Here is a 13343-nt window from a genome sequence, read left to right on the forward strand (position 1 = left end):
GGGGATCGTGAGCCACGCCAGAGAGGGGATACGGGAGAAATGCTGGCAGGAGGATAAGGAATAATTATATGACCCTGCTGTGGATCGCACTGCTTATATAGCCTGAATTGAGGACTGCATTGTTTTTTGTTACTGTTTTTTGCTTTATTTGGAATCCTTAATTAAGACTTTGACGGTTAATTTTTAAATATTGGCATACCTCTTTGAAGTATAAGTCTGAGCAATAAGAAGTAGCAAATACCCTGATTAGGATCACAAACCGCAGGTTTGACAACCAAGGGGAAACTTAATGTAATGTTTGATACACCTTTGATATAAACCAGATTATACCTAATTTGAGGGGTTCACAGATTAGCACATACCTCAGCAGAGGAATCACCAGCACAGAGCACTTTAATTGTTTGATGTTTGATGAAATCATATTTAGTTTATATTGAAATTATTTATACTATGCATTAGTAATTTTCCATATGTTTGACACATGATACAGACAGGAGCCATAAACCACGGATAGTGACATACCTCTCCAATAGGGTTGCACGTTGGTTTGTCACATACACACACAATTTTTATGGTTTGTTTTCTTTTTCTTTTTTATATGGATTGATCATATCTATTGGTTCACATAAGTGGTTAATTTAGGTCTTTAACCAGACACAGGGCGGACACCTAGAGGCCCAACTGAAATTGACACGTTGATCTGTTTTATCACACACAGTTACCAGGGTAGCCAAATATTGACTACCCTTCTTCCACTGTTCTTCTCGCATTTTCTATTTATTTTCTACAAACACTTTTTTCTTTGGTTTTGTGGAGTACACTAGTACATCACACTAGCACAGGATCACGCGGTTATATACTGCACATCAATAAAAAGGGGGACCTCACATCCTAATGGTGGCTCTACATATGAGCTAACCACAGGATGGAACCCAACATCATTTATCGGATCACATACTTGTCCACAACCCAGCGAACTATAGTCTAGTTCCAGGCTAGCAGCGCCAATTTCCCTGATTATTAATATTATTTACAATACGTCATCTTGCATTTCAGCCAATAAGGGCGCACGTGCGCCCCCGCTCGCCCCTGGTGCCGACGCGTGTGCCTGCAGGGAGCGATCGCCGCCGGGCACCCGCGATCGCTCGTTACAGAGCGAGAACCAGGAGCTGTGTGTGAAAACACATAGCTCCCGGTCCTGTCAGGGGGAGAAATGACGGATCGTCTGTTCATACAATGTATAAACAGCGATCAGTCATTTCCCCTAGTCAGTCCCACCCCCCTTCAGTTAGAACACACACAGGGAACATAATTAACCCCTTCCTCGCCCCCTAGTGTTAACCCCTTCCCTGCCAGTGGCATTTTTATAGTAATCAATGCATTTTTATAGCACTGATCGCTTTAAAAATGCCAATGGTCAGAAAAAATGTGTCAAAAGTGTCCGAAGTGTTCGCCATAAGGTTGCAGTACCGATAAAAATCACTGATCGCCGCCATTACTAGTAAAAAAAAATATTAATAAAAATGCCATAAAACTATCCCCTATTTTGTAGACGCTATGGGCCAGATTCACGTACCCGCGGCGCAGCGTAACGTAACTCGGTTACGTTACACCGCCGCAAGTTTTCCGATTTAGTGCCCGATCCACAAAGCACTTACCTGGAAATTTGCGGCGGTGTATCGTAAACACGTCCGGCGCAAGGCGGCCCAATTCAAATCGGGCGGGTAACATTTAAATTAGGCGCGCTTCCGCGCCGGACGTACTGCGCATGCTCCCGTCGCAAATTTCCTGACGTGCTTTGCGCGAAATTACGACGCGTCAACGTTTTGTGAATCGCGACGTGATCAAATGACTTACACCGGGAAAAAGGAAAAATAAAAAAAAAATTCAAAAGCGACGCGGGAAAGACGGGCATACTTTAACATGGTGGAGTACTTTTCCACCATATTAAAGGTGCCCTATCTTTGCGACGGAAATCTAACACTTGCGACGACGGAAAAAATCTTTGTGGATCGCCGTAGCTCCTAATTTGCATACCCGACGCTGGTTTACGACGCAAACTCCCCCCAGCGGCGGCCGCGGTACTGCATCCTAAGATCCGACAGTGTAAAACAATTACACCTGTTTGATCTTCTTGCTATCTATGCGGAACTGATTCTATGAATCAGTCGCATAGATACTCTGAGAGATACGACGGAGTATCTGAGATACTCCGTCGTATCTCTTTTGTGAATCTGGCCCTATAACTTTTGCGCAAACCAATCAATAAACACTTATTGTGATTTTTTTTTTACGAAAAATATGTAGAAGAATACATATCAGCCTAAACTGAGGAAAAAAATATTTTTTTTATATATTTTTTTGGATATTTATTACAGCAAAAAGTGAAAAATATTCATTTTTTTTCAAAATTTTCGCTCTATTTTTGTTTATAGCGCAAAAAATTAAAACCGCAGAGGTGATCAAATACCACCAAAAGAAACCTCTATTTGTGGTAAAAAAAAGGACACCAATTTTGTTTGGGAGCCACGTCACACGACCGCGCAATTGTCAGTTAAAACGACGCAGTGCCAAATCGCAAAAAGGGGCCCGGTCATTGACCAGCAATATGGTCCGGGGCTGAAGTGGTTAAAGGAACCTATTTAGAAAATAAAAAACAAAACCTTTACAACCCCTTTACCAACCAATGAGTCATCAGCTGTCAATTGGTTTCCCTGCTGACAGTTGAATAAAAAAAAAAGTGCTAGTAAATAAAATAAAGAAAATAACGGCATGGGGTGACGAAAGAAGGGGGCGGTGCCAGCAGGTGACATAGATGGGTGGCCTCTTGCCTATATAAGAACTGTCAGACCGCAGAGCAGTCATACAGCGGGTAGCCACCCAGACGTCGGAGCGTTTTTTCTTTTTCTATTTTCCGGGTCATCGGGCAGCGTGATTGAGGATGGATATACTTTGAGGGACACTATTTTTTTATTTTTTAACCACTTACTTTGAAGAGGAATATCATTGCTGCCATAACCCCGGTATCCTCTTCTTCAGCGGGCGGTCCGCTTTCGGATAAAAGTGGCCTCTGCGTCGCAAGATGAGCGGAAGATGGCCCCCATCCATCTCTATACCATTGCAGGGTGGAAGCAATGTCAAAACGTCACTTCCGCCCAAAGCTCTTAAAGGGACTTTTTTTCATGGGTGTTAGAAAAAAATATATATAATGTTTGGGGGTTCTTGATCATTTCTAGCAAAAAAAATGTTTTTAACTTGTAAACACCTAATCTCAGAAACAGGCTTGGACCTTAAGTGGTTAATAAAGGACTTGTCAAAAACTGTTTCTTGTGGTTTTTACTTTTTGAATCTTTTTTGGTGAATGGGTAGGGGTACGATGTCCCTGATATCCATTAACATGGGGGGGCTGGGATCTGGGGGCCCCCCATGTTGAGGGCATGTGGCCTGGTATGGTTCAGGAGCGGGGGTGCTTACTCGTCCTCTCCCCTTTCCTGACCTGCCGGGCTGCATGCAGTTTTTTTTGTGTTGGGTTTCCCTTAAAATCCATACCAGACCCGAAGGGCCTGGAATGGACTGGGGGAGGGGACCCCATGCCATTTTTTCTATATTTTGTTTCAATAGCAATTGTAACCATCATTTAACTTTTTTGTTTTAATCTTTATTTTCTTTACAGAAAACCCTTGTCAGTAAAGTGGTGAAATTAGAAAAAGAAGCAAAGAATCTGAAGCTTAACGAAGTGGGTCTGTTTGGAATAGCAAATATTCCTAAGGAAATTCTGATCAATGGTGCCCCTGCTCAAGATTATCAGTATATGCAGAATGAACAGGTACTGATTTTAAAGTGTATCTACTGGTACTTGGTACGATCGATCAACTTGGTACATTCAGCCTGCCCATTAATGGTTTGAATCAGCAGGAACCAGCCGAGATTCGAACCATGTACCTAAGGCCCCATACACACTATTAAGCCCTGTACACACGATCGGTCCATCCGATGAAAACGGTCTGATGGACCGTTTTCATCGGTTATCTGATGAAGCTGACTGATGGTCAGTCGTGCCTACACACATCGGTTAAAAAAACTATTGTGTCAGAACGCGGTGACGTAAAACACAACGACGTGCTGAAAAAAACGAAGTTCAATGCTTCCAAGCATGCGTTGACTTGATTCTGAGCATGCGTGGAATTTAAATTTAAAACAAGTTGGCTTTTTTTTAACCGATGGATAAATAACCGATGGCGCCCACACACGATCGGTTTGGACCGATCTCAGCCTTAGATTTTCTGCAGATTTTCGCCTTCAGATTTACCAAAACCATATAGTGCAAGGGCCTGCATACAAATTGAAACTCTAATGCCGCGTACACACGGTCGGAATTTCCAACAAGAAAAGTTCGATGTGAGCTTTTGCTTTTGGTCCGAAATTCCGACCGTGTGTAGGCTCCATCTGACTTTTCTGTCGGAGTGCTGGTTCTCTATTTTTCCAACAAGAAAAGTTCTTGTCAAAAATTCCGACCATCTATATGCAATTCCGCCAAAGAAAAACGCATGCTCGGAATAAATTTGACGTATGCTTGGAATCATTGAACTTAATTTTTCTCGGCTTGTTGTAGTGTTGTACGTCACCACATTCTTGATGGTCGGAATTTGGTATGACCGTGTGTATGCAACACAAGTTTGAACCAGCATTCAGTCGGAAAAAAAATCCACAGTTTTCTTGTTGGAATTTTCGTTTGTGTGTACGTGGAATTAATGTTTGACCTCATATTATATGGTTTTGGTAAATCTGAAGACAAAAGTCTGCAGAAAATCTAATAGTGTGTATGGGGTCTAAGAGAGTATGGCCCGGATTCACATACATTGGCGCATAGTTATGCTGGCGTAGCGTATTGAATATACGCTACGCCAACGCAGTGAACAGAGGCAAGCACAGTATTCACAAAGCACTCGCCCCCAGTCGCTGTTAAAGATATGCTGGGTTTCCTCAGAGTAAGCCAGCGTAGGTGGAAGTGGGCGTGAGCCATGCTAATGAGGCGTGACCCCATGTAAATGAAGGACTGAGAGTCATAAAGTTACGAATAACGTATGGCGCATGCGCCGTCCCGTGGACGCATCCCAGTGCGCATGCTCAGAATCACGTCAAAACAACTGCCTAAGATACGTCGAATCACTGCCTACGACGTGAACGTAACCTACGCCTAGCCCTATTCACGTACTACGTAAACTACGTAAAATACTTTACGCCGGACGTACGACTTACGCAAAGCGCGTATATTATGCGCCGGGCGCAAGTACGTTCGTGAATCAGCGTATCTCCCTCATTTGCATAGGTGAATAGGAGATCAATGGGAGTACCACTTGTGGCCAGCGTAAATATGCGCCAAAGATACGCCGGCGTAGGAAAGTTACGTCGGTCGGAAGAAGCCTATTTTCAGGCGTGTCTAGTTGTGTGGGCACGGCGCACAGATATGACGGCGCATTGTTACACTTACGCGGCGTATATCCAGATAAGTGCTTTGTGAATCCGGGCCTATATTTCTAATGTGTTCTAATGTGTTGTTATGTCTACAAGACAAAGTGAGGGAAATCTCCACAGTGGGACATAGATGGTAGAAAATAACCTGACTGGTCTTCCTTACTCTATCAAAATGAGAAAAAAAGTTTTGGCTTTAGTTTATACTTTAGGACATTAAAGCGGAGTTCCACCCAAAAAGGGAACTTCCGTTTTTTATGGGCACCCAGCTCCCACTTCCTCCTCTGGCTCTGTGGCGCTGAAAGGAAGTTCACCTCTCCCCCTCCCTCCCTGCAATCTTCTGGAACATGTCACAAGTCCCAGAAGATTTCCCGACCATTCACAGCTCGTAGCATGGCTAGTGCATGCGCAGTGCTCACCTGGCTGTGAAGCCACAGCCAGGAGCCTACAGTTAGAATGTAGCTGCCATGGAGAGGAGGGGGAGAGGAGCGGAGCTGCTGACTTTTAAATGGGTGGAACTCCCATACTTTGAAGGGATATCCTCTCACTTCCTCTTTTGGCTATGGGACAGGAAATTAAGGAAAATCTCTCCAATGGGGCGCCTCAAAAAATGGCCTGCAAGCAGCATCTTTGAGTCGCTTTAGGAGCGGTGTATACACCGCTCCTAAAGCGTCCCTGCCCATTGAAATCATACTTCTCCTTTTAAAGATGATTGATCACTATAGGCACCGGCTCCACTTGTTTCTTTATTTTCCTACAAATGGCTCCTTAACGTATGCTCACCAAGCACTTGTTCTCATGAAACAGCTCTCATTCCTTAATATTTATCATTAGCTGTATAATGTTTGTTGTCTGTTTTCTTTTCAGTACCTAAAAATACAGAAACTTGGTTTGCCACTTGGAAATGAATTTGAGATCAAATGGTCTTTTTCTTCTGCGTCAGTAAAGGTTGAACTTTAACGATAAATGATGAAAATTCAGATTGATTCAGAAAGCTTCAGATTCAGAATACTTCATCTATCTCAACAGGGAAATTATTAAGAAGTCGCAACATTACCTCCATTACGAAATTCCTGAACGCAAACTTGGGCAATAATCTGTTTTGCTTCATTCATCTGTTAATTTTAGCTGAACAAATCAATGGAACTGCCTTTCGTTAGTTTAGTTGAAAGTAATTATTTGCTGGGGAGCGAATCTGCTTATTTAGTATTAGATCAGCTCAAGGCTTGGTGTCTGTTCTGTTTTATTTCGTTTTTTCTATAAGGAAGAAATGCTTTTTCATTGGGATTTTATTAAATCATATGACAAATTAAATGTGTATTCTTGACTGTTGTATTATTGTGGTTACAACCCATCAACATCTAATGCTTTCAGACTCATAAAATACACCCTTCTTTCTGTTTCTGCCAGTACCATTAATCCCACACTCATATAAAGCCTTCCACACATCTGTGTCCCTATCAGAGCCTTTCCACACATCCTGTGTCCCTATCAGAGCTTTTCTGCACATCTGTGTCTCCATCAGAGTTTTCCATACATCTGTGTCTCCATCAGAGTCTTCCTGCACATCTGTGTCTTCATCAGAGCCTTCCACACATCTGTTATGACCTTCAGAGCCTTCCGCAAATCTGTGTCCCTATCAGAGCCTTTCCACACATCTGTGTCCCTATCAGAGCCTTTCCACACATCTGTGTCCCTATCAGAGCTTTTCTGCACATCTGTGTCTCCATCAGAGTTTTCCTGCACATCTGTGTCTTCATCAGAGCCTTCCACACATCTGTTATGACCTTTAGAGCCTTTCCACAAATCTGTGTCCCTATCGGAGCCTTTCCACAAATCGGTGTCCCTATTAGAGCCTTTCCACAAATCTGTGTCCCTATCAGAGCCTTTCCACAAATCTGTGTCCCTATTAGAGCCTTTCCACACATCTGTGTCCCTATCAGAGCTTTTCTGCACATCTGTGTCTCCATCAGAGTTTTCCATACATCTGTGTCTCCATCAGAATGTTCTTGCACATCTGTGTCTTCATCAGAGCCTTCCACACATCTGTTATCACCTTCAGAGCCTTCCGCAAATCTGTGTCCCTATCAGAGCCTTTCCACAAATATGTGTCACTATCAGAACTTTTCTGCACATCTGTTTCTCCATCAGAGCTTTTCTGCACATCTGTGTCTCCATCAGAGCCTTCCATACATCTGTGTCTCCATCAGAGTTTCCTTGCACATCTGTGTCCCCATCAGAGCTTTCCACACATCTGTGTTCCCAACACAGCCTTCTACACATGTGTCCCCATCAGAGCCTTCCACACATCTGTGTCCCCAATAGGGATGGGCCAAACACCCCCCTGGTTTGGTTTGCACATGAACACCTCGAGCAAACATGTGAACCCTATCAAAGTCCATGGGACGCGAGCATGAAAAATCGAAAGTGCTCAATCTAAAGGCTTATATGCAAGTTATTGCCATAAAAAGTAAACAGGGACCTGGGTAGGGGATATGTATCAATGCAAAAAAAGGTTTTGTAACGTTCATTTTTTCAGGAGCAGGGATTTTAATGATGCTTAAGGTAAAACTTAAATATTCCTTTAAATATCGTGCTTGGGGGGTCCCCTTAGTCTGCCTGTAAAGTAGTGCATATATGTGATGTGTAGAACATGCTGCAGCAATAATGACATTTTGGTCTTCGGGCCTGGTGTGTATTTTAAGGGGAACTTAATTTTTTTTTATTTTGGCATGGGGTCCCTCCCAAATTCCATACTAGACCCTTATCCGAAACTTGCAGCCTGGCAGGTCAGGGTGGGGGGTGAGCAAGCACTCCACCCCCTCCCCTCTTGAACTATACCAGGCCACATGAGCCAGTGCTCAATGTTTATTATTTTCATGTAATCATGTATTCTTTTTAACTTTGGTTTCAGTTTTTAAACTAAGCTGCACTGTAACCTCACAATATCTTGCAAGATGACAGGCAGATGGTGTCCCCATCATAGTCACTGTAACGGACATATGCCTGCTGCCGGGACATCGATAATCGTCATGCAGGGAGGACTACAAGGAACTGCATGGCTTGTCACAATTGGATGTACCACATTGTATTCTGAGCTCAAAGGGTTAATTGGACAAGTCTCTTTCACTGCTGAATGCTAATGTACCCTTCGCATAGATAATGAGAACTCTCTCTTGTGTAGGTAACAGCCTCCTGTGAGGTGTATGCTGATGGGGATTATGTGTGAGTGATAATTGTTTTAAAGGTTAATTGAATTCTATTGAGAAAGGAATGTGCCTGGCCAGAAAATGTTAAGTGGTTTGCGGTGCCGAAGCGTCTAGAGACTGGTCAAGTGATTAATTCAAGGACATGTCATTGTTTCAGGGGGTCTGTGTTGAAGCCCCCTACTGGGTGAAGGGGGGGGCGGAAACTGTCATTGTTCTTGTAACAGTTGTAAGCAGATATAAGCAGGTGAAATATGCCAAATAAAGTCAGTCTGCTTGACCCTTCAAACGTAGCCCGTCTCGTTTCTTGGAAGGGCGTTCGATGGGATATACCGGCGGTACCTGCATATCGCAGCTTGCCAGGGAAAAGGACGTCTCCAACGGCTGAGACCCTCACACTACTTGGGTAGCCGTTACAGTCACTCTACAGCAGGTGTCCCCCATCAGAGCCCCCCCACAGCAAGTGTCCCCATCAGAGCCCCCCCCACAACAGGTTTCCCCATTAGAGTCACTCCACAGCAGGTGTCCCTATCAAAACCCCCCCACAGCAGACCGCAGGTGTCCCCATAGATCAGTAGAGCTGTACCAGTCCAATAGGTCCCTGTAGCTTGGGCACGCTGGAAGCAGAAGCAAGTTGCAGGGGGTGGGGCATCTTTCGTTGCTAGGAGGGCAGGACTCCTGTTTTGAAGCTGAAGACAGTGCTGGATCGGTGATCTAATCCAGAGAAGTGTCTAGTGATGCAGGAAAATAGGACAGGTAGTAGGGCTTTTTTTAGCTTAATGCAGTGGACACATTAAGGTAAAAAAAAATAAACTTTAGAACCATCTTAAGTTGTACCAAAATACATACAGTAAGTAGTTTGCTAAATAGAGTAGGGCAACTTACCCCCCCAAAATAATCGTCATTATCATAATACAAATTATGACCACGTTGACTATCACAGTAAAGCTGCCCCAAACTCACCCCTGCATGCCTGTCACATTAGGATGAGCAACTGTGTCTGTGCCTGCACGCAGCTCCATGTCAGGTCCCAGAGCTGAACCTACAATCTACTGTGTCTAGCAGTATTTCTTCTTTTTGTGCCACCTGAGAGCTGGACAGCTCCCTTGACAATTCTTTGGACAATCTTGTCTTGAACCTTGTTTCTCATGCACCGTGAACTTTTTGCTCCTCTTATGAATTTCCTATTTACTCCATGCCTTTGCACTTCCAGTTTTCCAGATTATTGTGCTCTTCTCCAGCCAATATCTTTCTCTTGTCACTCTTGCAGCCGTCCATATTTGTGCTACCACTCATTACAGACCTTTTGGCATTTTCCTTGGCTGCACTTCTGCTTGATCCCAACCTGCAAACACAGGTTACTGACTACACATCTGCTTGATCCCTACCTGCTATATCTGCTACTGGCCCCAGGTTTGCTCACCTCCTGGTGAAGCGATCCTGAGGACTGTGACCTGGTACTAACATGCAGCAAAGCCCATCTCCACCATCAGGAGCTCTGGTGAATACGGTTAGTGCTTAGACCTCAACCTCAGGTGAGCCTGCATCATCGAGGAGCTGGTCGGTGGGAGCCTCTCCACTGATATAGCTACAGGTCTCCAAGCCTGACCCCTAACCGCATACCTCCCAACTTTTGAACTTGAGAATGAGGGACACTGGAGGAGTAAAAAGACCTGCGGCATGCTACATTGTGGTAAATTGTGGGCATGGTCAAGAGCCTAGCAGTAGGAGGGGTCTAAGGGATGTGGATAAACAAAATCTGTGATTTCTTGTTCCTATAAAATATGCTTTGATTGCTTTGTCTGAACCTAAATGAAAGAACTTCATAAAATAGTCAGGGACTGCATAGCAGAGGTATGAACATAATACAGAAGATAAAAATAGTGAAAGTGATTCTGCGCAACGTATCTCACATTGCTGTGACACATAAATATAAAACACAAAAAAAGTGTGAATAACAATGAATTAAATAAATAAATATTACACTAAATAGTCCGTGTGTTCAAGTGGTATAAAAGAGCTAGTCCTGCTCAAATAGTGTAACAGAATAAAGGTGCAAACCAAAATCCTAATTAAGAACCAAACAAATGGTAAATTAAGTGATGTGGAAAAGAACCAAAACAAGTCCTTCAGTGAAAAAATCAAAATAGAATGAGAGCTGCCAGATGATCCGATCAATAATGCTGAATCAGGTGTGAGATAAGTGACTAGCAGATGATAGATCGAATCCTTCACTAGGCTCACAAGCCTCTTACCTCTAGGTAGATATAGATGAGCATCAAATCTCTCACACCGTGGCAATCCTTTATGGGTAATCCCTGTCCTTTCACCCCTTGAGCTGGCACCACGTCTTTACGATAAATCCGTACAATACTCCGCCCAAATAAATGAAAAGGAGAGAGGGAACAAAAAAGGAACCTCCGATAGTGAAGCACAGTAAACCAGGTTGTAATTTATTCAATGAAAAAACCTGTGCTTACATTTAAAAAGTTACAAACGTGCAGCAGTTTTAAAAATGAGCGGCGTTCACAGCGCCGGCTTACGTCACTCCAGGTGTACGCCAATCCCATAGCGTTACGACACGACGTCACGTGTCTTCATCTGGGGCATCTGATTGGCGGACATTCTATTGTTTATGTATCCGAGAAAACGGAAATAGTATCGCCGCCATTTTATTGAAGTCCAAATGATATGTATACACACTGCATTGGAATGGCATATCTCCGCCTGAAGATCATTAAACGATACATATCTCCATGGCAACTAGATGTTATAGAATTGCTAGGCTTCAACATTAAATCATATTTACCGCTGCATGTCGGACAAATATGCATATATAGTTACAAGTTAAAATTCTATAATAAAAATGTATATCTCCGCAGCCTGAGGAGGAAAAAGGAATAATCATTCCCATCACAGAGGTATAAATAATGGGGATAAATCCTCTCAAACAATTATACTGTGGGGAACAAAATGCATTGTAAATATACAAGTTCACCAAAAATGGTGATAGCAATCATATTTAAAAACGGACCTATAGATTGTTAAAAAAATTGAGACAAATACTAAACGTAATAAAACGCAGTATTTAAAAAAATTGATATATAAAATATATAAAAATATAAAAATATATAAAATAATACAGAAGATGGCCAGAGACTGCAGACACGATACAGGAGAAAGTCAGAGACTGCAGACATGATACAGAAGATGGTCAGAGACTGCAGACATGATACAGAAGATGGTCAGAGACTGCAGACATGATACAGAAGATGGTCAGAGACTGCGGACATAATACAGGAGTTGGTCAGAGACTGCAGACATGATACAAGAGATGGTCAGAGACTGCAGACAAGATACAAGAGATGGTCAGAGACTGTTGAGCAAATTCCATGTGGCATAAAAAGTTGCAATGCCTGACATTTTATTCCCTAGGCTAAATATATATATATATATATATATATATATATATATATATATATATATATATATATATATATATATATATATATATATATATATATAATGTTTGTAGGGTCTGAGTAATTTTCTAGCAAAAGAAATATGATTTTTACATGTAGGAGAAGAATGCCAAGAATTGGCCTGGTATGGAAGAGGTTAAGCATGCACCAAAAATACAGCATGCAGGACTTCCATCTATTTTTTTTAAACACACCGCATCCAGTGATCCAGGCAGTAATGCACTTCCCGTTCTAGGGTGACAACACTCATTAGTATACATCTGTGCTGATGCTGTGTTATCACTGTAGGCTGTTTGCTCAGATATGCTGACACCTACAGCCTAAAAATGGAGCAAACAGCCTAGGGTGACAACCCTCCATAGGTATACAGTTAGTGATAGGTATTACATTACTGGCTTGTTTAGCATATAATAAAAAAAGGGGAAAAGTATGAAAAAATAAAAATGAATGCAACTATTCATTTGTAGCAATACACTTTAAGAAGAACTGTTTGCTGTAGTTTACTCATCAAGATGTTCCTCCCTCTGGTGGTCATAAGCAAAATGATTTGAAAATTAGGTGATTCATAAATCATGATTACATGGAGAGCTGTATTCACAGGATTTCTACAGATAAGACAGATATGTGTAAAAACATTCATGAAAAAAAAATGATTTTCCTGACTCTGTTACCATTATGTGCTAGTGCTTTTTAAAGTATCACATGATCACACCAGCAGCTGAAACATCCCTGTTCCAAAGTTAAGCAAGGTGATGCATACAGAGATAAATCTGATAAATGTTATAAAACAAGAATCGTTCTAGTCCACACAAGGACAAGGTCAGGCAAGATAAAGACATTGCAAGCAATAAAACTACCCTGGTATCATTTCACCTAGATATGAAGATACTTAAGAAGGTAACATCTTGCTATTGTGATCTGATTTGGTTTAAAAATTATCTACAAATTGCAAAAGACTTACATGTTTTCTGTACTGTAAACTTAAGAGATTGTGGGACCGTTCTATAAAAAGTGAAATTGATATAATTCATGGAAAATATTCTATATCTCTATGTCAATAGGTAAATGCTGATTGTATGTGTACATAACCTTTACACCTCAAACTAGTTTAATAACATTGGTGTAGAATCATGGCCCCTATACCTACGATATATAGGTTGCTGTATAAGGGGACTTTGGAGTC

General features: G+C 42.1%; 1 protein-coding gene across 3 annotated transcripts in view; it reads left to right on the forward strand.

Annotated features, from left to right (window-relative positions):
• Positions 1 to 6790, forward strand: part of LOC120919333 (lysosomal alpha-glucosidase-like) — a 258842-nt gene extending 252052 nt beyond the window's left edge. For all 3 annotated transcript variants that reach the window (XM_040331444.1, XM_040331445.1, XM_040331446.1), the window contains exons 19-20: positions 3674 to 3826; positions 6340 to 6790. In XM_040331444.1, coding sequence (XP_040187378.1) covers positions 3674 to 3826; positions 6340 to 6432 — 246 coding nt within the window. In that variant the 3' untranslated portion in view covers positions 6433 to 6790. The remainder of the gene's footprint in view (positions 1 to 3673; positions 3827 to 6339) is intronic.
• Positions 6791 to 13343: the final 6553 nt, after the last annotated feature.

This window comes from Rana temporaria, chromosome 12, assembly GCF_905171775.1.
Source record: "Rana temporaria chromosome 12, aRanTem1.1, whole genome shotgun sequence".
NCBI classification, from domain to species: Eukaryota; Metazoa; Chordata; class Amphibia; order Anura; family Ranidae; genus Rana; species Rana temporaria.